Consider the following 23,213-nt stretch of genomic DNA (forward strand, 5'->3'; position numbering starts at 1 on the left):
TCTGCATGTCCTTGCCAACAATGGATATTTTTAATCTTGGCCAGTCAGGTGACAAGTGACAGATTATTTTAAACATATTAGTGAGGTGGAGGCAGTTATATCAGGGGTTATTGGCTGTTCGTATTTCTTTTTCTATGGTTTATTTTTGTGTTCTTTGGCCAGTCATTGATTTAATCTTGATGTGAAGAGATTATTTATAGATTACGGATTTAACTTTTTGTCATATACCTTGCAGATATTTTCTCATTATTGTGTACCTCATATGGTGGCTTTCGCTATGCAGCGATTTTCCATTCTTACATTATCATTCCTTTGTAGCTTCTGGGTTTTTCTATCACTTAGGAAAACTTTTCCCATGCCAAGATTGTAAAAATTTTAAAATACTTTCCTCCAGTTTTTAAAAATATTGCATCTTTTTAATATGGGATGAGATAGAGTTCTGACATAATTAATTTTTTTCTATTGGACAGTTTTTTCACGATCATTCTTACCCTACTGATTTGAATTACCTGTATCACATACTAATTCCTGTATGTATATGGCCTATTTGTAAACTCACTATTATGTTTAAATGATTTTAAAAAAGAATAGTATGCAACACTTTGACATATTTTTAATTAATGTTTCTTTCTAGAATGCTTTGATATTTGGGAGAGCAATTGCCCCTTCATTATACTACTTTTAAACACGTCTTGGCAGGTTTCTCATCTTTATTTGCTCAGATAAACTTTATAATCATTTGCCAGTTTCCAAAAAAGAATCCATGGAGACTTTTTTACTACAATTGTATAAAGTGTATAGAAATCTTTGGGGGAAATGAGATCTTTACAATGCTGAGGATTCTCTTACAGGAACATATATTCAGTTGAAGACAGTTTGGCCCACTATGTATATTTTTCCAACAGTACTTGCCACCTTGTCCACAAGGGTTGTCTTTTCAAATGTCTTGATGAAAGTCAGAGCAGTGGTCTCCAAACTTTTTGACCATACACATACATATATTTAGGTAAAGTAAATACAAATGGAAATCCTAATATGTTCTGCCTGCATCCCACTGGCTTGTTTTATGCACTCCCGTGTATGACCCATGTCAGAGACCACAGACATAGGGTGTGTATATGGCCTTCTTCCAAACCTGGGTTGGCATGGTTGGTCTCAAGGAACCCATGTCGAGTCCTAGGGATCAGCTTCCTCAGTGCTCACAGGTCACTCCAGAGTTGCACAGGGACTGACATTACACTGGGGTCCTCTTTCCCTCTTTAAAAATATTTGTCAACATATGGCTCCTTCCCGGTGAGATTCTTAACAAAAGGCATTATGAAATACTGTATTTTTTCTCTTCCTTTGATCAACTTTTTATTAACTAGATTTGTAGTGTTTTAGAATAGTGAAATTTACAGGCATATTAGCGTTGGCACACAATTAGTCAAGGACTGTATTAAATAAAGTTAAAGTATTTAAACATTATCAACTTTGTTTCATTTTCCTCCTTAACACCTGCTAGTCTTCTTGCCTCTACTTGGCTGCTCACCCCACCTACACCTTGCTTTTTCATTTCCATGGTTAGAACAACTGTTGTATATTTTTGAATGACGACATGGAAGAGTCAGGTTATTCAATTAAATCAGATGATGATCCTTTATCACATAAGCTCTTTGCCGAATGTGATGATTCCTAGATGTTGGTTGTTCTAGTCCATGATCCAGTGGCCTTGGCTGGTCTTTCCAGTTTGTTCCTTTGGACTGCTGTGATGTCATTCTCTGCAAAACAGGCATTTACACAACAGGTGTCTAAAAATCCTAGAAGTAGCCTTTTCCTATCAACAGATGCCAAAGCATATTGTCTGGCTTGGGATTTTTTTTTTTTTTTTTTTTCTGTAGGAAGAAGTAGGCCTTTCAGCCAGAAATGTATGTGTTTCTAACACTCTCAAATCCAGATATTTTATCATGCCTCAAATTATGGGTAATCTAGCACTGGGCTGCATTTTCACGAACACTTGTGAAGTGCTCCCCCCCCCCCCCAAAGCTTCCTGAGTCCACCCTGAATATTGATAAGCTAGCCTGAGGGCCTCCTTATGCATAAGAATTCAGGGGTTTGATCGCAACTCTCCAGGCCTGAAAGCTGCTAGGACTCAAAAGACCCCACCAAGTCTGTGTAGACTGTACTGGGTGGATTCCATAGTTTAGTGATCCCCACATGACAGAGGAACAAATGCAGCCACCTCTGAGAAGTTTGTAATCACAATCTCTTGATGACCCTTTGAATTTTCAGTTAAGATACCAGGAAATGAAGTTCAGAGTATCTCTCTCTCCCCACAACTATCATTAATCAGTTCATCTATATAAGAGCATGCATTCTCCATGGTGATATCCCCAAGAGGGAGAAAATTGGGGATTGAAGAAAAAATCTTACTCTTTTTATGTATGTAAAGCACAGATATACAGTATATCTAAGGTATGCAAATTTCATGGGGAGGGGCTGATTAGGGGAAAAAAGGTCTAAAAAATGCTCCTTAGGTGGGTGATAATGAAAAAAGAGTTGAAACACTGATTAGATTAAAGTTTTGGTGGTTGGAGCCCTGCCCAAATCCTGGAGATATACTTTTCCTTTTAATGGATTTTCACTATCTAAAGATGGAGGAGGGGAGAGGCAGACTAGAAATAATGGCTGAGGATTCTGTATTAATTAAGATACAGGTTGGGCTGCTGAAACAATACCTCACCAAACTGGTTTAAACCAGACATTTCTTTCTCCCATGTGAGCAGTCCAGTTCCAGTGTCAGGGACCCCAGAGTCTTTCTGTCTCATTGCTCTGCTGTCATCAGGGTGTCACACTGGCTCTTGTACTGATGGCTCATCACCACATTCATGTAACAGCAGAAAAGAGAACGAAGGGAAGGGGATGGAAGCCCTCTTAATTTTAAGGGCACAACCTAGAAGTTTCATATGTCACTTCTACTCCTATGCCGTGAGCCGTAATTTGGTCACATGGCCTTGCCCAGCTCTAAGGGACACTGGGAAATAGCCTGGCTTTTAGGTGCCCAGCTAAAAATTCTACCACCACAGAAGAGAAGACTAGATGTTGGGGGACAACTAGCAGTGTCTGTTGCAACTCATGGGAAAAGTGCTTTCTTTTCAGGGTTAAGGTTGAATGTGTATTTCATGCACACCATTAGTCTTGTTTCTTTGATGATCACAAACTCTGTAAGCACAAGCAATGTTAAGAATTCTTATATAAAGCTAGTGTGTGGGAATGCCTTATGACTGAGAAGCAGAACTGGAGTAATTTAGTTATTAGTAAAGGGTCCAAAATCAATCTAAAAGGTAGCTGATTGGCTACTAAATGCAGATTTTCTAGTTTTAAGGACCACTGCCACCTTTATGGCAAAATATAGATTTTTTTTTAAAGATTTTATTTTTTTCCTTTTTCTCCCCAAAGCCCCCCAGTACATAGTTGTATATTCTTTGTTGTGGGTCCTTCTAGTTGTGGCATGTGGGATGCTGCCTCAGCGTGGTTCGATGAGCAGTGCCATGTCTGCGCCCAGGATTCAAACCAACGAAACACTGGGCCGCCTGCAGCGGAGCGCGCGAACTTAACCACTCAGCCACAGGGCCAGCCCCAAAAACATAGATTTTTTTAAAACTGGAAATTTAATTTTACTGGATAGGTTTTACCAGAAGAGCTTGGTTGGGGGCATTTAGAAACTCGATTAGTAAATGTTTGCTAAATGTTTGAGTAAATTGTCTGAAAGGTGCTATATAAATGGAAATTATTATGCAGGTAAGATGTAGTGTTTTCTGGAATTCAAAAACAAACCCATAGGCTATCTAATACAAGGTATTACAAGGTGCAGCTATTTACACAAAAGGAGCCTTACTGTGGGAAGGTTTTGTTTTCCATCTCACTTCTGTGCATATCCATTTTTGTTTTGTAAGGTATAACTTATAGCTGGAAATATGGCTACTAAGCTCTCTTGCTCCATTTCACCTTTTAGGAGTAAGTGACATCAGTGGATACGGTTAAACACAAATGCTGATATGGTTTTATCCAATGCCACTTCTGCCGTTTTCCTACCTGATCACAAGTCCACGTGGAGGAACTAGGAAAGCTACATCCCAGGCCCATAGGAGAGCACCCCACCTGGGGAGGCGAGCATCGTGACTGGCCTGCAGGTACATTTCAGAATTAGGACTGCTCTGCACCAGAGTCCTGCAGATCAAACTGTCCTTGTGTGATGGTTAAAAGCCTGCCTTAACAAGTGCGAGCCTTGCAGTCTGAGACAGGCCATTTCTCAGTGTCTCTGAGAACTTCCACCTTTCCCAAATAGTCCAGTGCATTGCACTCACTCCCACATAGTTAGCGGCTGATTACAGAGTACATGCAATCCTAAGTACGATTCTCTCTTTGGGCCTAAGTTTTGCCAATGCAGCCAGCTCATCAGCTTATTTAGGGAAAGGGCCATTCTCAAATAGTCCTTAACGGTAGTTTATAGGTGTAAGAGAATGATTCTATGAACTTAACATGATGGTAACAGGGTAATGTTCTAACACTTTCTCCTGGACTCTTACCTTTTTAGGTGTGACATGGATTATATACTATAGTGTAGGTACTGATAAACCAGGTTTGTCTTTTTTTGTTTTTTTAAGGGATAGGATATTTTGTTTTGAGTATCCTTCCTCAAAATACACATCAGCTTGGTTTTTAGGTTCCTTTCCAAGGTGGTAACAAGAAGTGCTGATATCATTATTTATAAAGGCAGCTTCATTCTACCCCCCTCACAGTTAATGCTCAAACTGTAACAGCAACCAGTGTCTGAGCTCCTGGATGGCCAGGCCCCTCGTAGACGTGGTTGCTAGTCTTCATAGCAGTCCTGTAAAGTTTAGGTCTTACCATCTGTCTTGCTGATGAAGAAACTGAGGCTCAAAACAGACCGAATGCCTTACTCCAAGTTACAGGGCTTGGAACCAGGTACCCTCCAGAACCGTGTCAGAACTCGACGAGGCATTTAATCCACGTAACCCTATGAGGTAGGTGTTATACTGTCAATTTTGCATTTAAGAAAATAGAAGAAATAACTGAACTTATTAAGAAGTTAAAAAACTTAAGCCAAACCATCCAAACCAGCTGAGGAGGCAATACCCACTCCGTGGGTGGCGGGCTGTGCACCAGACTCATCCTCCCTCCTTCGGATGGGACTGTGACTGCTCTCCATTAGGAAAAGTCATGCATTTTTTCCCCTGCTATTACAAAGTCAGTTGTAAACACTGTCCCACGATACACTGGAGCCTCTTTTCCAGCACGTGCACAGAGAGCACAGGGTTGCTCCAGCTGGGCAGATTGTGAAGAGCCTTATTGGAGAGTTTTAACCTATATGGTGATACTTTGCACGAACTCCAGTAGCATCGCCACAGACAGGCATGACCTCACCAACTGTGTTCAGGCTCCATATGGAGAAGGGCTTAGAAAGTGAAGACAACCTTGAAACCACCGGTTCCCTACGGTTATTTAACTGTTTCAGCCTAACACTCTTGTAGAATGTTAGCTGTACAGGATCAGAAATAAATACAGCTTAAGATTTGAACCACATCCTGCTGTACTTTTTCTCATAAGCCTGAAATAGAATTTTCTAACACCTTTTGTGGTTGGAAATACTGAATTTAAATAGGACTGCAGATATAAACAAAAAGAGCAAAATGTGGATTGACGTGCCTATTTCAGTAAAATGCAGCTATGTTATTTCTGAAATATGGAGACTAAAATTAATAAAATGACAAGTAGAAAAAACAAAAATCTGGAGATGTGCACTGTAATGACAATTAGCCTTTAAATACCGCTGTTAGGTACTAATAAAAACCTGAAAAACGAATCACTCGTTTTATTCTGTCAAGGGTCTCTTCAGGTCACAATTTCCCATTGTGTACACATTCAAGATGACATGCTTTATTAATAATTAAAAAAACTTTTTTATTACTGATATCAGTGGCAATGACATGGATAATTATAAGTATTCTTTTTAACAAAGGTTAAAGCTGAGAAATCAGAAAGATGAAATAGTTGGGTCTGAGCTCATGGTTAAGGGTTCATTATTTTCTGACTTGTGTAGATAAAACTCCATCTACCTACCATGTAATGTCCTTTTCAAACAAAGGCCCCTTGTGCCTCAGGACTACCATGGAGTACAAATCACATTGTTACTGAATGGTGCCCTCCCCATCCGGAAAAACGACACAACTGGTGTAAATGTGGTTGAGTAAGGAGACAAAAGGACACCAACATTTGATGATTTTGTAATATAATGGTAAGAATTTATCTAATGATGCCTAAAATTAAACTTTTCTATTCAAAGGAAGATTGAATTTAAACAGTGATTACCCATTATTAAAAGTCAGTACATAAAAAACCCAAATATGTTATAATCTTACATTTTGTGGTTAACTAAATACAGTATATTTATTAATGTACCACCAGAATAACGAGGTCTGCAGCCCCCCTCACAGTATACAAACTGGACTGTGCTGCACGGGTAGGACTCTGGAAATGGGTCAAGCATCTTCCAGTCATTTGGATTCTGCCATATAAACCAAAACTGAGATATAAAGGTCATTTGGATTCTGAGATAGATATACTTACCTAAGTAAGCCTATCCTATGGCAACAATTAAAAACAGAAAACTTCTCTAAGAATTTGTAGGGTCAAAAATGTTCATTTTACATCGTTGCTGATTGATTTGGAAGAAATCTGTGACTTTTTCTTAGCTCAGGTCTACACCAAAGCCAACCACAACCTCCACCCAACCCATGAATTTGGCTTTAGACTCAGACAAGCTATTCATTCATGATAACAAGGTGCATCTAAGACTTTCTTCTTTATATCCTAGACTATTCCAGTCAGTTGTCACCCCAGTTGAGTGGATTAGTACCACAGTTACCTTGCACCACAGTTAGAGATGCAGGGGATGTGGCCACATCATCAGTTTTAATGCCCACAGCACTGAAGGGATAAAGCAGGGAGGGGACCAGCAACGCTCTTAGGTTGTCAACAGAAGGAAGAGAATACTTTTTATAGAAGCATTATTTATTATTTAATTGTGCGTCGTTATTTTAAACAAATTGTGCCTGGCTTTAAAATAGCAGAGATGGTGAAATGGTGAGGTAGGTTAAAATCATAAATTATGGATAAGGGCTGCAGAACAGGAAGACTATAAAAATCGCAGAGGGATAAATAATATAATTTAATTATAAAACAGTGCTATAAAAAAGCTTTCTTTAAGAAAAGGTTTTTTTTTTTTTTTTCCTTTCCAGTAGCTTTAAAGCACAGATCATACCATTATTCTAGTTCAGAGGTCAGCAAACAGATTTGGGCTCTGTGGGCCAGACGGTCCCTGTCACAACTACTCAGTGCCGCTGTTGTGACTTGAAAATACCCACACACAGTATGTAAACAAATGGGCGTGCCTGTGTTCCAACTGCAACTTTACAAAGACGAGTGGCAGGCGAGATGTGAAGCAAGAGCGGCAGTTTACTGATCCCTCTTCTCTCCCAGCACTGTCCAACAGAAACAAAATGTGAGCCACGAGGCAGTTTAAAATTTTCTAGTAGCTAACATTAAAAAAATAAAAACAAGTGAAATTAATTTTAATATATTTTATTTAACCCAAAATATCCAAAATATTTCACATGTAATCAATATAAAAAACTATTATGAGCTAATTTACATTTGTTTTTGTATTAAGTCTTCGAAACTGTTGTGTATTGGACATTGACTGGATACTAGTCACACTTCAAGTGCTCAGTAGCCACAGGCAGCTCGTGGCTACCGAACGGCACCATATGTTCTGGATCTTCCATGCTGGGATTTCTACAACCAACCTGGACTTCAGTGACACACTGTTGGGATTTGGTTCTTGAAATGGGGATATAATTATGTTGCCCCTGGGGAGTTAGGACAAGGAATTACAGCTATTAGGAAGAAATATCTGGCCTCACTTTAAGCTGAGGTGGCCCAGGATTCTAGGGCATAAATGGATAACCAGAGCAATGATACAGTCAGATGACGTTAGCTTTACTTGCCAATGCGACAACCTAGTGTGAAAAATATTTGATATAGACCCCAAAATGATCAAGGTGTGAACACATTATTGTAATCTTTGGTCTTCAATAAAGACTGCTAATGGTCATTAACAGAGCTAGTTTTTAGCACTTTGACTATATCAGAATTTAAAGCACATAAAGATGTGATTCAGAAGATAAAATGAACTGTATAGCAAGGAAAGAAGCTTTAAAATTAGACTGAATTTTTAAAACCATGGAAACAATGTAAATGCCTTTTCATCTTTGTGTAACACAGTTTAATGCTCGTCAGCAATAGTTTAAAACACGCTACCAAAGGGTAATGATAAGCCTTAGTTTAACCTTTGGGAAGTTCTTCATTATTTAAACCCAACTTTCTAAGCGATCAAATCAACATTTCCAAGATAAGAATGGATTTAACCTTGTTAATAAAACTTAGAGGCAAGTGTTTTTAACAAAAAATTTATTACCAAAATACAATATTAAAGTCAATGCATGACAAACTCCTGTAAAGCAAAATAAATTATTCTAACATTGTATAGTCCTTCCAAAGGTAGTCAGAGAAGCGCTGTGGACCCCGCTTCCTGCGTGGGGAACAGAGACTGTCCACTGCGAGCACGGCCCAGGTTTCAGGCTTAAGGCATGCAGCTCCAGGTGCAGGGTAATTTTACAAAATGCAAACCATCCTAGTTCCATAAGATACAGTGTCAGAATTAACTGTAGTCTTTACATGTCAGTATTCCAGAAGTTTTTAGACTTTGGCTATAGAAGCAATGTCATAGTGTTACACAATACTTATTTCTTAAAAAAATACATGTATTCATGTCCATGAATATCAAACTCAAATTTCTATTAAATATATTTTATAGAATATTACTTAGAGCACCTTGCTGTACAATAAAAAAAGATTAAATAAGTGTCTATGAAAACTAAAAATATACTAAGTCTCAATAGAGAAGCCTGCTTGTCTTTGTCAAGCCAAGTACATTGCGGGAAGATACAATGTAAACATAGGCGCCCACCATTTGCTTTGTGAGAAAAGACACAGAAAATAATAACAAAGCCACTGAAAGCTACCTTGAATAGGATGACAGATCTAGAACAAAGGCTTCAGTCAGTGTCACTACACTGCGCTGGCTGGACACAGAAATCGAAGTCTACAGATCAGTACAGGCATGGTACTGCTAGGACTTTGGGGACACCAAGCATATTCTGGATTATTAGAGAAAGAGAGAAAATGTTAGAGCCTGAAAAGTATTATTTATAATCATCAGAACGCATCATCTTCCCGCTCCCCACCTTTGCCTTATCCAGTAAGTTTCTTTTAAAAACTGCTTTTACTATCAAATCTTAGAATTTTAGGTGTTCAGAGTGGAAAACAAATACTATGAGCTTTGTATGGCCAAAGATGTAGTAGCAATAAATAAAATGTTATTCCTGTAAAGGCAATTCCTGCTGATTTATTTAATACCTGTCTCTCTAGAACTAAAATTGCATATTTAATCTTCATTATTACTTTTAGAAATACTCAACTGCTCTTGGTAGAGGTACCGTTAACTCAAGGCTTGCCACAAAACGACAATGGGAAGGAACAGAACATCCTTGGTATGTGGCTCCTCCTATAGGCCAAGAGAAAGCTTGTGAGGATATTGTAGGCCAAAACCAGATGAATGTTTGAAGGCTTTGAATTTCTGGGTTAATTTTTTCCCATGAACTACAGAAATTTTAAATCCATGATTCCAAATGGAAAATTTAAGTAACAATCAATGCTTAAGTTTAAGGAAATGAAAAAAGATAATTTAAAAATTCACTGTGGAAAATTTTGGGATTTTTTCAGTTATTTGTATTTTCCAAATGATTACATAAAATTAAAGCCAAGGTAAATTTATAAAACAAAATTCTTCTAAGATTGTTAGTTTTCAGAATAATAGATTTTTATAAAGAAACATTGAGTTGTAGCTACCAGCAATGAAAGAATTGAATGAGTGGCAACAATATGATAATAATGGAACCATTTAAAATATTTTATTTGAATTTGAAATGAAATATAATTGTATTTTAATCCTGAAAATGAAAGGAAAAAATGAATATAAATGCATACGCAGTGGATTTGGGGAATATAATTTAGTATATAAAAATTCATTTTATCTTTTTAAAAACTACATATCAGAAATGGATTAACTTTCATAAATAAATTAAAGCTACCTAAATTAAAGAGCTACAAAGTTATAATCGTTTGTTTAAATATCATCATCAAAACGAGATTAAAAAAACAAATCAGACAATGCTTTAAGATGCCTGGCCCCGCTTAAACAGTTCCCAATGCTATCTTAAAAATGTTAATTCATACCTGGACTTCGGGAAGAGAACTCTTTCCTAAAACGTGTCTACAGAAACAAATTCTGTTTTTGATGTTTTCTAAGTTCACCAGTCACAGCCTCAGCTCTGGAAGATGTCAGAAATCAAGTTCAGAAAGAGCACCGTGAAGATGGTGCACTGCATGGAGCACCGGCCTTGTGACTTGTAGCAGAATTCACTTAAAACAATGCACAAATAAATGATCAGAACTACAAAAGCATAAACGAAAAAACCCTGTTATCTTCATTCTTTGAAATACATTATGATACAAAATGTGTAATTAATGAGAAGATTACATCTATTTGATGGCAAGTTTCAATGCAAAAGCACTTTTAGATGGTTTTCCATATGTCCTATTGCACACTAATAAAATGAAATTTCCTAGATAGGAGGAACTCTGTAGACTTGCCAAATGTTTGTTGTTAAAAGTTTTATAAACAACCTGAACTCTTCCTCTATTTTAGCCACATTTGGTTATACCTCTTATGCTAAGTACAAATAAATTAAACTCCAGGAAGTGAAATCTCAATAGCGTACTCGTTTTAAGGGGTTCTGAATTTCACCGCTCTTTCCTCAAATGATTTTTATTTAAGAGTTCCAACTACTTCCCAGGTCTGATGATCAAATGCAAATTTCTACACTTTGTTGCTTTAATAGACTCTTTCAGATAACAAGCCTGGTCTAGTTTAGAAGAAAGGATTAGAAGGCCTATGCAACTAGCAAGGAAACAGCAGTGTTCTGTCAGACACCCTGAAAAGAACCTCTGCGAAGGGCACTGCGCTCAGCGAGGTACCAGCTGCACGAAACTTTGGACTTGGGTTGAGTCTGGTGGCAGTTCGCCTATTTCTGCCTTTGCCCACAAGAAATTCACTGCAAATTTAAGACCGTTAATTGACTTCTTAATGCCTATTTACAATCTAGATTTGGATTTAGAGGTCTCTTTTCTTCTTCTCTTCTTTCAGGAGTACAGTAATATATCTGAGATTAACTATATGACTATTTCCTATCAATTTGGGAACGATTAGGTAGGTCATTTCAAAGCCCTCCAGTCACCTTTTCCTTGTTGACTCTGTTGGTAACACTGAAAAGCCCTCAGGGAGCCGCCTCCCGCTTCTCACAAGAGGCCTGTCATTCCAGAGCCGGCAGGTCAAAACTGAGAACGAAGAAAACTAAGCTCTGCTTAAGACCGTGACACTTTTAAAACAAATTTTAGAACAGTTCCTGAACAACCCTTTCTTCACTCTTCTGCTTGCATTTCTACACTATGATAAGCTTTTAATAATAAATACACTCAACACTAAGAAGAGGTAACAGAGGGTTAATACAGAATTACATCTTTGCTTCCTCCTCAACTCATTTCCCCTCACTCAAAATATTTAAACATCATTACCGCTTATCCATTTGGAATTCCTCTTATTACATTACAAATTTGGTTCCAAGTCACATCTGTCATTGCCTCAAAAATCACACCATTTCCTCCGTGTCTAGTGAGCCATTTGACAGCACAAAGGTGAAGCTGTGGTTTAAGGGATCCCTCTTCCACCGCTGTCCTCTTCAAGTAATGATTCCATCTAATTTGTGTTTAGAGTTGTGTTGTGGTCCTTATTTAGGATGATGTTTACGATTTCACCCTCATGCTCTTTCATATGATCCAAGAGATTTTCTTTGCTGGTAGATTCAAAACCACAAATACAACAACAGAAGAGTAAAACACAATACTCCATACCAGGAGGGGCTGGACTGGAGTTTTTTTCTAGACTATATGAGGTATTACTTGCAGGGCTCAGTTTGTCATTCTCGTTGGGACCTACGACTTCAGTGGGCGCTTGGGCAATCAGCTCTGAGGGCGACATCAAGTTCTCTGAACTGCCAGTGAGAGGATCGGCTCTCTCTTCACTGTTGTTCACCACAGCCTTTCCAGGGGATTTCCCCAGAACTCTTGAAAACAAAACACAGTACACCAGACCTTGAGTTGGTTATAACATAGGACTGATAGATTTAAGCCTAACTTTAATTCATATATAACAATAAGGGAAGGGTAGGATCAAATACCTGCCACTTTGTGAAATTGCATCATTAATAGCCTTGTTTACTTGTTCGTAGTTATAATTTTGGTCACTGGCATGCTTCCACATATGAGACTTCAAAGACGGAGGATGGCTGCAGACATACCCACACAAGGAGCATCTGAAAGACAGGCAGCAGGGAGATCAGAGCCACCCCATGAGATCATTTCTAGTAATTATAATAATTCTGTAGCAATTATTAAATTCCTCCTTCTGAAGCCCTATTAGACACTGTATCTCACTGAATCTAAGATGTCACTGATTCTAACACACATATTGATTTCAAGGCTAAAATGTCCTAGAATGGATATCCTAGAATCAACGAAATAAAGTACTTTACATTATCAAGAATTTGTAAGAATCAAGACAAACATCCCAGATTACTGTAGCTATTACAATATTTGGAAATATTTCTAATATAGTATTATATAAAATCTTTGCTCCAAATTATTTAGATAATAATCTTAAAGTTTCTATTCAAAATACCAATTGTTTCACATAATTGGGTGCCCTTGATAAAATCTGAACTGAATGAAGTACTTTCAAAAAGAATTACGACTAGTTTTTAGAGCACCTTTAGGTTTCTCCTTTCTCTTCCCTGCATCTAGCTCCCCCTATTACTAACACCTTGCCTCAGTGTGGAATGTTTGTTATACCTGATGAACCAATATCGATACACCACTACCAACTAGAGCCCACAGTTTACATACATTAGGGGTCACTGTTTGTGTTGCACAGTTCTATGTGTTTTAACAAATGCATAATGTCATGTACCCACCATTACAATATCCTGCTGAATAATTTCCCCGCCCTAAAAATCCTCTGTGCTCACCTATTCGCCCCTCCCACCCCCTGAATCCCTGGCAGCCACTGATTCTTTTGCTGTCTCCATAGTTTTGTCTTTTCCAGAATGTCATACAGCTGGAATCACATAGTGTGTAGCCTTTTCAGACTGGTTTCTTTCACCTAGCAATAAGCGTTTAAGGTTCCTGCATGTCTTCTCATGCCTTGATGGCTCTTTCTTATCCCTGAATAATATTCCATTGTAGGGATGTACCACAGTTTATCCATTTACCGACTGAACGACATCTGGTTGCTTCCAAGTTTTGGCAATTATGAATAAAGCTGTTATAAACATTCATGGCAGGTTTTTGTGTGGATATAAGTTTTCATCACCTGAGTAAATACCTAGGAGCACATCTAGTAAATATCTAGAACTGCTGGGCTCCAGGGTAAAATTGTGTTTACCTTCTTGGGAACTGCTAATGTACTTTCATAAAAAAATGTTTAAACTTTTTATAATTAAAAAAAATTTTTTTTGAGGAAGATTAGTCCTGAGCTAACATCTGCTGTCAATCCTCCTCTTTTTGCTGAGGAAGACTGGCCCTGAGCTAACATCTGTGTCCATCTTCCTCTACTTTATATGTGGGATGCCTACCACAGCACGGCTTGCCAAGCTGTGCCATGTCTGCACCCAGGATCTGAACCAGTGAACCCCGGGCTGCCAAAGCGGAACATGTGAACTTAGCCACTGCGCCACCAGGCAGGCCCCCAAATGTACTTTTTAAAAGACATTTTTGTTAAACAGTTAATTACAAACCTAACAAATCAGGTAACTTATCTGAATTCATTCCAACAAGAGATATGGTCACCAATGATGAAACACAAAGACAATCAGAAGGCAGAAGAGTAAATAAGACAAATACGGCAAGGACTAAAGACTGCCTCACCTCCAATTTAACTTTATGATGGCATGCAGCAATATTATCTTTTATTACATGTCCTGAGGCATAAGGTCCAAGGCCAAGGAAGGGCCTTTGACCTCAAGAACTATGAGGCCACTTAAAGGCAATGAATACGCAATTCTTGGAAGAACTTCCCAGAAACCCAAACATATAACAAGATGTACAATTCTAATTAATAATCAGAGAAATGCATCACACGCATAAGACTGATAAAGATGAGTAAGTCCATATCTATGATTGTACTTGTTATGCTGTGGGGTGAGTGTAGTGTGGTTATAGCCCCTGATCAAGTGTTTCTGGATTGGTCCCTTGGAAGGAGCAGCTGCCCTGCACCACTGTCGCCTGGCACCAAGGTCGACACTGAGCAAGCGGCAGTGAAACAGCCAAGGCCAAGAGATGCCCACTGATTTCCTCCCAGTACTACCAACCAGTACAAGCCTTTGCGCATGCCAAACCCTGACATGGTATTTGTAATATAAATACCTTTGTATTACATTATGGAAAGGGGAAACATACATGTAATCTTAGCTCTTCAGATTACTTGTCTCCTCACATACAATCAGACTGTTGCCCTGAAGCCTCATCAGAAAATTCTGTATCCAGAATGAGTCATAGGCTGCCACAAGGAAAGGGGCCCCTGAGTGAAGGTCAAATCTATGCAATGGGAATTTCATACTCTGAGAAAACGGGTCAGAAGACAAATTCCGGAAATTGCACTTTTATCCTACACAACAGCTTTGACCTTACTCAAATCTTCTAAAAATAAATGTGGTGAATTATTAAATAACATTCTTCTTTTTTTTAAAAAAAACTTTCAGGTTTAGAGATTTACAGAAAAGCTAAGTTTTGCCTTTTGTTAACATCTTCTATTACTATGAGGTACATGTGTCATAAAGGAGGAGCCCGTGCTGACACATTATTACTAACTACAGTCCACGCTTTATTGAGATGTCCTTGGTCTTTACCTAATGTCCTTTTACTGTCCCAGGATCCCATCTAAGACACCACATTATGTCGAGTCATCATGCATCCTTAGGATTTTCCAGACTCTAACACTTTCCCTGACCTTCCTTGTTTTTAAGGACCTTGACAGACGTGAGGACTCCTGGTCAGGCATTCTGTAGAACGTCCCTCATTGAGGGTTTGTCTGATGTTTTCTCCTGGTTAGACTGAGGGAAGGGTTTCCTGGGAGGAAGACCGCAGAGGTGAAGCGCCATTCTTATCACACGACACTGTCGACGCGACTCCTTACCGCTGATGCTGCCCCCGGAGCACCCGGCTGAGGTCAGGCTTCCACAGTGAAGCTGCTCTTTCTCATCCCCCGTCTCCACAGGGTGCACGTGGGGCGGAAGGTGCTCTGTGCAGCCCACACCTAAGGAGTGGGAACTAGAACCCCCCTCCTTGGCTATCTGTGTATCTCTGTAGGGCATCTCCATCAATCATGGGGAATTCTGCACAGGAGCTTTCTCTATTCTCATCCATTTATTTATTTATTTGACAATCATTTATTTATATCAGTATGGACTCATGGGTATTTATTTTATAGTTTGGGACATAATTCAATACTACATTATTTATTTTGTTGGTCAAATCACTGGGGGTTCTTTTAGTTGGCCCCTATGTCCTGGTCACATACTCCCATTACCACACTCCCATTGTTTTGCTTGTTGAGCACTTCCTTACTTTCCGGTACTACAAGATGTTCCTAGCTTACCTCACATAGTCCCTGCCCCAGTGCTACATTAGATCAAGTCATTTCTCTGGTTCCCTTTATTGGAGAACAGAATTAGAAACCAAGATTTGGGTGCCAGGTGAATTGCTTTACTTTTATAAATAACCTATTTTCCTGATTTCAAAAATTCACTGTAGAAAATTAGAAATATACAGGAAAAAACAAAGAAAACAAAAATCACTTATAACTTTACCACTATATGTAACCAATGATTATAATTTTGATATATATTTCCCAGTCTTTTAATATACAATTATTTATAATATTGGGATCATGCAAGTCTACTGTTTTGTTGGTATTCCTCAATATAACTTAAATTTTCTACAACAAAATATTTTGTGGCTGCTCAGAATTCCATCACTAGATGGAATCGGCAGTTTTCCATCCACAATTCCTTATCATTTCATGCAAAAAATATAATTCTAAAAATTGACAATCAAGAACTTCTTGTTTCTGATCCATAATGTAGAAGCTTGGAAACTGCCACTCCATCCATCCTTACAGCAAGTCAAAAGCTGAACAAACTGTAAAATCAACAATTGTTCTTAGATCTGTAAGAGAAGTGAGGTCACAGGGCAAACTGCTGCCCTCAAAACTGGAGAGACGGACTGGCAGATACAGAGACTCCCAACTTACTGGAAACGCATGAGCTAAAACCCCCAAAGGAACCAGCGTTGGAACAGGACAAGATGAACTGCTGGGGACTCACTGTAGACAAGTGTGAGAGCTGACAACCTGAGGGGGATGCAGTCATGGGGGGGCTCCCACACTTTCTGAGTTTCCCTCCTAGAATTCTACCATATTCTTAGTGAACACTGGAGAAAAAACCTCTTGTGCTCCTGGCAGGTGGAGGGGAAAGAATCATTGAAATACACCAAAGTGCTGTTTTTAACAAGGTCTGCCCACAGGAGAAACTATTTAACTAGAGCCTAACCTGCTAGAGTTTTATCAGAGTCTAACTGAGCTGAGGGAAGAGAGATACCCAACTCCAGCCCATTCTAGCTATACTGTCCACCAAGGAGGGTGGGGTGGGAGACTGAGAAGCATGTGTCAAGTTCAGTCTAGAGGCTCAGGCTCACTAAGAAACTGAGACCTAATCAGAGGAGTATAGAATGACACCCTCCCTGCTGCTCCCATTACCACCACATTACTAAAGGCCTATTTACTGCAGTGCCTTTTACCCAGTACAACATGCCTGGCTGTCAAGAAAAAATTACAAGACATACTAAAAGGCAAAAACAAATGTTTGAAGAGACAGAACAAGTATCAGAACATGGCAGAAGGCTGGAATTATCAGACTGGTGATTTAAAACAACTATGACTAATATGCTAAGAGCTCTAATGAATAACATATACAGAATGCAAGAACAGTTGGGCAATGAAAGCAGAGAGATGGAAATTCTAAGAACCAAAAAGAAATGCTAGAGATCAAAAAACACGTAACAGAAGTGAAGAGCGCCTTTGATGGGCTTATTAGCAGACTGCACACAGCTGACTAAAGAATCTCTCAGCTAGAGGCTAAGTCAATAGAAACCACCAAAAAAGGAATGCAAACAGAAAAAAGATGGAAAAAAAACCCAGAACAGAACGTACAACTACAAAAGGTGTAACATATGCTTAATGGGAATACCAGAAGAAGAGTGAGAGAGAGGAAGAGAATATCTGAAACAATCATAACTCAGAATTTCCCCAAATTAGTATCAGACACCAAAACACAGATCCAGGAAGCTCAGAGAACACCAAGCAGGATAAATGGCAGAAAAACTACACCTATCTATATCGTTTTGAACCACAGAAAATAAAACGAAAAAAATCCTGAAAGGAGCCAGAGGAAAAAAATATTTTACTTATAAAAGAGTGAAGATAAGAATTACACCCAGTTTCTTCTCAGAAAACATGCAAGCAAGAAGAGAGTGGAGAGAAAAAAACAACTAACCTAGAATTCTGTACGCAGTGAAATTATTCTTCAAAAGTGAAGTTGAAATAAACACTTTTTCAGATCAACAAAAGTCAAAGGAATTCGTTGCCAGTAGACCTGTCTTGCCAAAAATGTTAAAAGAACTTAAGAAGGAAAATGATACAGGCAGAAACCTGGATCTATGTAAAGAAAGGAAGGTGATCAGAGAAGGCATAAGAGAAGGTGAAATAAAAACTTTTATTTTTCTTATTCTTATTTGAACTAAGAGAGAACAATTTGTTCAAAATTATGATGGCCACAATGTATTGAATTATGTATGCTTATGTATGTGTGTGCGCACACACACACACGCTTATGTATAAATGAAATAAATGACAGAAGTGATACAAAGGATGGGAAGAAGAATTAGAATTATTTTAATACAAGGTACTGGTACTACCCATGAAGCTGGTATAGTATTACTTGGATTGGTTGCAAATGTATATTGCAAACTCTAGAGAAACTGCTAAAAAAAGTAAAAAAAAAGTGTAACTGATACAGTAAGAAAGGAGAGAAAATGGAATCATATAAGATGCTCAATTAAAACCACAAAAAGGCAGGAAAAGAGTAAAAGAAAATAATAGGAACAAAGAACACGGGCAACAAATAGAAAACAGTAACAAATATAATAGATATAAATCCAACTATATCAATAATCGTTTTGAACATCAATGGTCTAAATGCACAAATTAAAAGACAGAGATTGTCAGAACGGATCAAAAAGCAAGAACCAACTATATGTTGTCTTCAAGAAACCCACTTTAAATATAAAAACACATATAGATGAAAGTAAATTGCTGGAGACAGATATCCCACAGTAAGACTAATCAAAAGCAAGAAGGCATAGCTATATTAATTTCAGACAGAGTAGACTTCAGAGTGAGGAAAGTTATCAGGGAAAAAAACGGGTATTACATAATGACAAAGGGGTCAATTCTCCAAGAAGACATAATGATCTTTTAAATAGATGTGCCTAAGAACAGAACATAAAAATATGTAAGGCAAAAACTGACAGAACTGGAAGGAGAAACAGATGAATCCACTATTGCAGTTGGAGACTTAAACAGCCCTCTACCAAATGGACACATACAGCAGGCAGAAAATCAGTAAGGACACAGCTGAATTCAACACCACCATCAATCAACTGGATATAATGGACATCTACAGAATACTTCATCCAATGACAGCAGAGTACACATTCTTCTCAAACTCATATGGAGTATTCACCAAGACAGACCACATTCTACCTTAACAAATTTGAAAGAATAGAAATCATGCAATGCCTGCTTTCAGACCACGATGGAACAAAACTAAAAATCTGTAACAGAAAGACAACTGGAAAATACCAAAATACTTGGAGATTAAACAAGACACTAATAAATAACACATGGGTCAAAGAAGAAATAACAAGAAAAATTTTGAAATATTCTGAACTAATGAAAATACAGATTTTCAAAATGCATGGGAAGCAGCAAAAGCAGTGCTTTGAGGGAAATTTATAGTATTGAATGCATATATTAGAAAAGAAGAAAGATTTGACAATTATCTAAACTTCCATCTTGGGAAACTAGAAAAAGAAGAGCAAATAAAATCCAAAATAAGTAGAAAAAAAGAAATAACAAAAATTAGAGCAGAAATCAATGAAACTGAAATCAGGAAATAGAGAATATCAACAAAACCAAAAGCTAGTTCTTTGTTAATAAAATCAATATGCCAGTAAGTAGCCAGGTTACTTAAGGAAAAAAGAGAGGAGACAAATTACTACCATCAGAAATGAAAGAGGGGACATCACTATAGATCCTACAGACATTAAAAGGATAGTCAAGGAATACTATGAACAACTCTATGCCCACAAATTTGATAATCTAGATGAAATAGACCAATTCCTTGAAAGACAAAATCTGCTAAAAGTCATACAAGAATAATTAGATAATCTGAAGAGGTCTGTATCTATTAAAGAAATTGAATCAATAACTAATAACCTTCCAAAATAGAAAGCACGTGGTCCTGAGGGGTTCACTGGTAAATTCTACCAAACATTTAGGAAGAAATTATACCAATTCTCTACAATTTCTTTGAGAAGACAGAAGCAGAGGGAATATTTCATAACTCATTCTATGAGGCCAGCATTACTCTAACACCAAAATCAGACAAGATATTACAAGGAAAGAAAACTATAGCCCAATATCTCCCATGAACACAGATGCAAAAATCCTCAACAAAATATTAAAAAATCAAACCCATCAACGTGTAAAAAAAAATTATACACCACAACCAAGTGGGATTCATCCCAAGTACGCAAGGCTGGCTCAACATTTAAAAATTAATCAATGTAATCTATCACATTAACAGGTAAAGAAAAGTTATGTGATCATATCAATAGATGCAAAAAAAGCATCTGACAAAATCCAACCCTCATTCATTATAAAACTCTCAGCAACCTAGGAATATAAGGGAACTTTATCAAACGGATAAAGAATATCTACAATAAACCTACACCTAACATCATACTTGATGAGAAACTAGAAACTTTGCTGCTAAATTTAGGAACAAAGCATGTGTCCCTTCTCACCACTCCTTTTCAACATTGTACTGGAAGTCCTAGCTAATTCAATAAGACAAGAAAAGGAAATAAAAGATATACTGATTGGGAAGGAAGAAACAAAACTGTCTTTGTCTGCAGATGACATGATGATCTACGTAGAAAATCTGAAAGAACTGACCAAAAAACTCCTGGAACAAATAAGCCATTATAGCAAGGTTATATAGCAAAACACAAGGTTAATATACAAAAATCAATCGCTTCCCTATATTTCAGCAATGAACAAGTGGTATTTGAAATTAAAAACACAATACCGTTTACACTAGCACTCCTCAAAATGAAATACTTAGGTATTAATCTAACAAAATATGTACTAGATTTACATGAGGAAAACTGAAAAACTCTGATAAAAGACATCAAAAAAGAATTGAGTAAATGGATAGATATTCTATACTCTTGGATAGGAAGGCTCAATACCACCAAGATGTCAGTTCTTCCCAACTTGATCTATAGAATCAATGTGATCCCAATCAAAATCATTTTGTGGGTACTGACAAACTGATTCTAAAGTTTAAACGGATAGACAAAAGATCCAAAATAGCCAATACAACATTGAAAGAGAAGAACAAAGTAGAAGGAGTGACACTACACAACTACAGAATCAGTAAAAAGATCAGAGGTCACCAGAGGTTTGGAGTTGGGGGAAGGAGGAAGGAATAGGTGGGACTCAGGGGATTTTTAGGGCAGTGAAACTACTCTGTATGATACTATAATACTATTATGGTGGCTACATGTTATTATAAATTTGTCTAAACCCACAGAATGTACACCACCAAGAATGAAACCTAGTGTAAACTATGGACTTTGGATGATAGTATGTCAACGTAGGCTCAGCAATTTTAAAAAATGTTACCACTCTAGTGGGGAATGTTGATAATGGGGGAGGCAATGAATGTGTGGGGCAGGAAATATATGGGAAATTTTTATACTTCTGCTCAATATTGCAGTGAAACTAAAATGTTTTAAAAATTAATGCTTATTAAAAAAAGTTGACGGTCATCTTTGTATATGAATTTTAGGCACTTAGGCTTTTGATAAAGTCATTGAGATCACAGCCCATTAGTTCTAATATTTGCACCAGTACATGTTCATTCTTTTGGAAAATACTAAGAGTAGAATATTTGCACCAGTACATGTTCATTCTTTTGGAAAATACTAAGAGTAGAAAGTAGAAAAAGAAATGTGACACAAATTCTTTTTCTAAACACCTACCATTCCAATGTCTAAAGTCAATAGAGAATAGCTAGAATCTCTGTATTTAAATTAGCAGTATCTTCAAAAGTTCCAGAGTTTAAAAAGGCTTTCAAAGTACTTTTAGGAAGCTAGAATAACAGTGATACTGAAATTTGGCAAGGGCAGCAGAAAAAAGAAAACTACAGACCAATCTCACTTTGACTATCAATGCAGATATCCTGGATAAAATGCTGGCAGACAGAATCCCACAGTATATTAAAAGAATAATATTCCATGACAATGGGAGGCTTATTCCAGGAATATCAAGAGTTCAATATTAGGAAATATTATTGTTATGATTCAGAAGAGAAAAGATCCTATTTTCATTGTTGTTGCTGAAACAATCTAAAAAATTCAATGTCCATTTTAACAAAACTTTTTATTATGGAAATCTTTAAACAAAGACAAAAAGTAGGAAAGTACAACGAATCTCCATAACCCAGCTTCAATAATTACTGATATTTTGCCAGTCTTGCTTCATGTATCAGCCAACTTAAATTTCCCTGATTTTTGCAGAAATGTCTTATTCCAATTAGGATCCAAACAAGATCTATATATTATTTCGCTTGGTTGGTATATATCTTAAGTCTCTTAATCTATAACAGTTCTTATTCTTTCCCTTACCCACCTCATGCCATTTACATGTTGAAGAAACCAAGTCATCTGCCTTATAGAAGTTCTCATATTATGGACGGCACTGACGACTTTCTGATGTGAAAGTGAGATCTAGAAAAGGGCTTTTCAACCTCAGCCCTCTTAACATTTTGGGTTAGATAATTCTTTATTGTGGGGGCTGTTCTAGTCACTGCAGGATGCTTAGTAGCATCATTGGCCTCTACCCACTAGGTGCTAGTACACCCTCTTTCCCCATTGGGACAACCAACAATTTCTCCAGAAACTGCCAAACGTCCTTTGGGGAGCAAAACTCCCCTTGGGTGACAACTACTAATGTAGTGGTTTCATTAGATTTGAGGTCAATTTTTTTCCATTTTTATTTTTTTTTGCAAATATAATTCATGGGTAGAGATGTGTATTTCCCACCACCACATTTTAGGAGGTACTTAGATCAGGCTGACAACACTTAACCCAATAGACATTCTTAATAAAATTTCTCAACAAACTAGGGTAGGTGGATAATTCTTCAACATGATGAAAGACATCTACTCAACCCCAAAACTAGTATAAAGCTTAATGAGGAAACCAGAAGCATTTCCATTAAGCCCAAGAACAAAATAAGGATGTTCACCATCCCCACTATTACTCAGTATTGTGGAGGTGCTAGCCAGTACAATTAGATAAGAGAAAGAAATAAGAGGTGTAAATCTCACAAAGAGATGGCTGAGAAAATTATTTGCAGATCATACAATTATATACCTGGACAATCCAACAAGAATTAAAAATTGTTACAAGTAATAAGATAATTCAGTAAGGGCATAAAACTAACATTCTGT

The 23,213-nt window shown here is 37.5% G+C and overlaps 1 protein-coding gene across 9 annotated transcripts in view; it reads right to left on the reverse strand.

Moving 5' to 3' along the window:
* Nucleotides 1–1,352: 1,352 nt before the first annotated feature.
* The window catches only part of ZNF507 (zinc finger protein 507), a 57,156-nt gene continuing 35,295 nt past the window's right edge, over nucleotides 1,353–23,213 (reverse strand). For 2 of the 9 annotated variants that reach the window (XM_046682998.1, XM_046682999.1), the window contains 2 exons: nucleotides 12,480–12,614; nucleotides 8,516–12,365 (listed from right to left, as the gene is read on the reverse strand). In XM_046682998.1, the coding sequence (XP_046538954.1) occupies nucleotides 11,999–12,365; nucleotides 12,480–12,614 (502 nt within the window). In that variant the 3' untranslated portion in view covers nucleotides 8,516–11,998. Of the gene's footprint in view, nucleotides 1,761–4,890; nucleotides 5,021–7,136; nucleotides 7,545–7,665; nucleotides 7,932–8,515; nucleotides 12,366–12,479; nucleotides 12,615–23,213 lie in introns of those variants that run through there. The other 7 variants (XR_006891622.1, XR_006891624.1, XR_006891621.1 and 4 more) reach the window with 7 other exon arrangements.

Source organism: Equus quagga, chromosome 13 (assembly GCF_021613505.1).
Source record: "Equus quagga isolate Etosha38 chromosome 13, UCLA_HA_Equagga_1.0, whole genome shotgun sequence".
Classification (NCBI taxonomy): domain Eukaryota; kingdom Metazoa; phylum Chordata; class Mammalia; order Perissodactyla; family Equidae; genus Equus; species Equus quagga.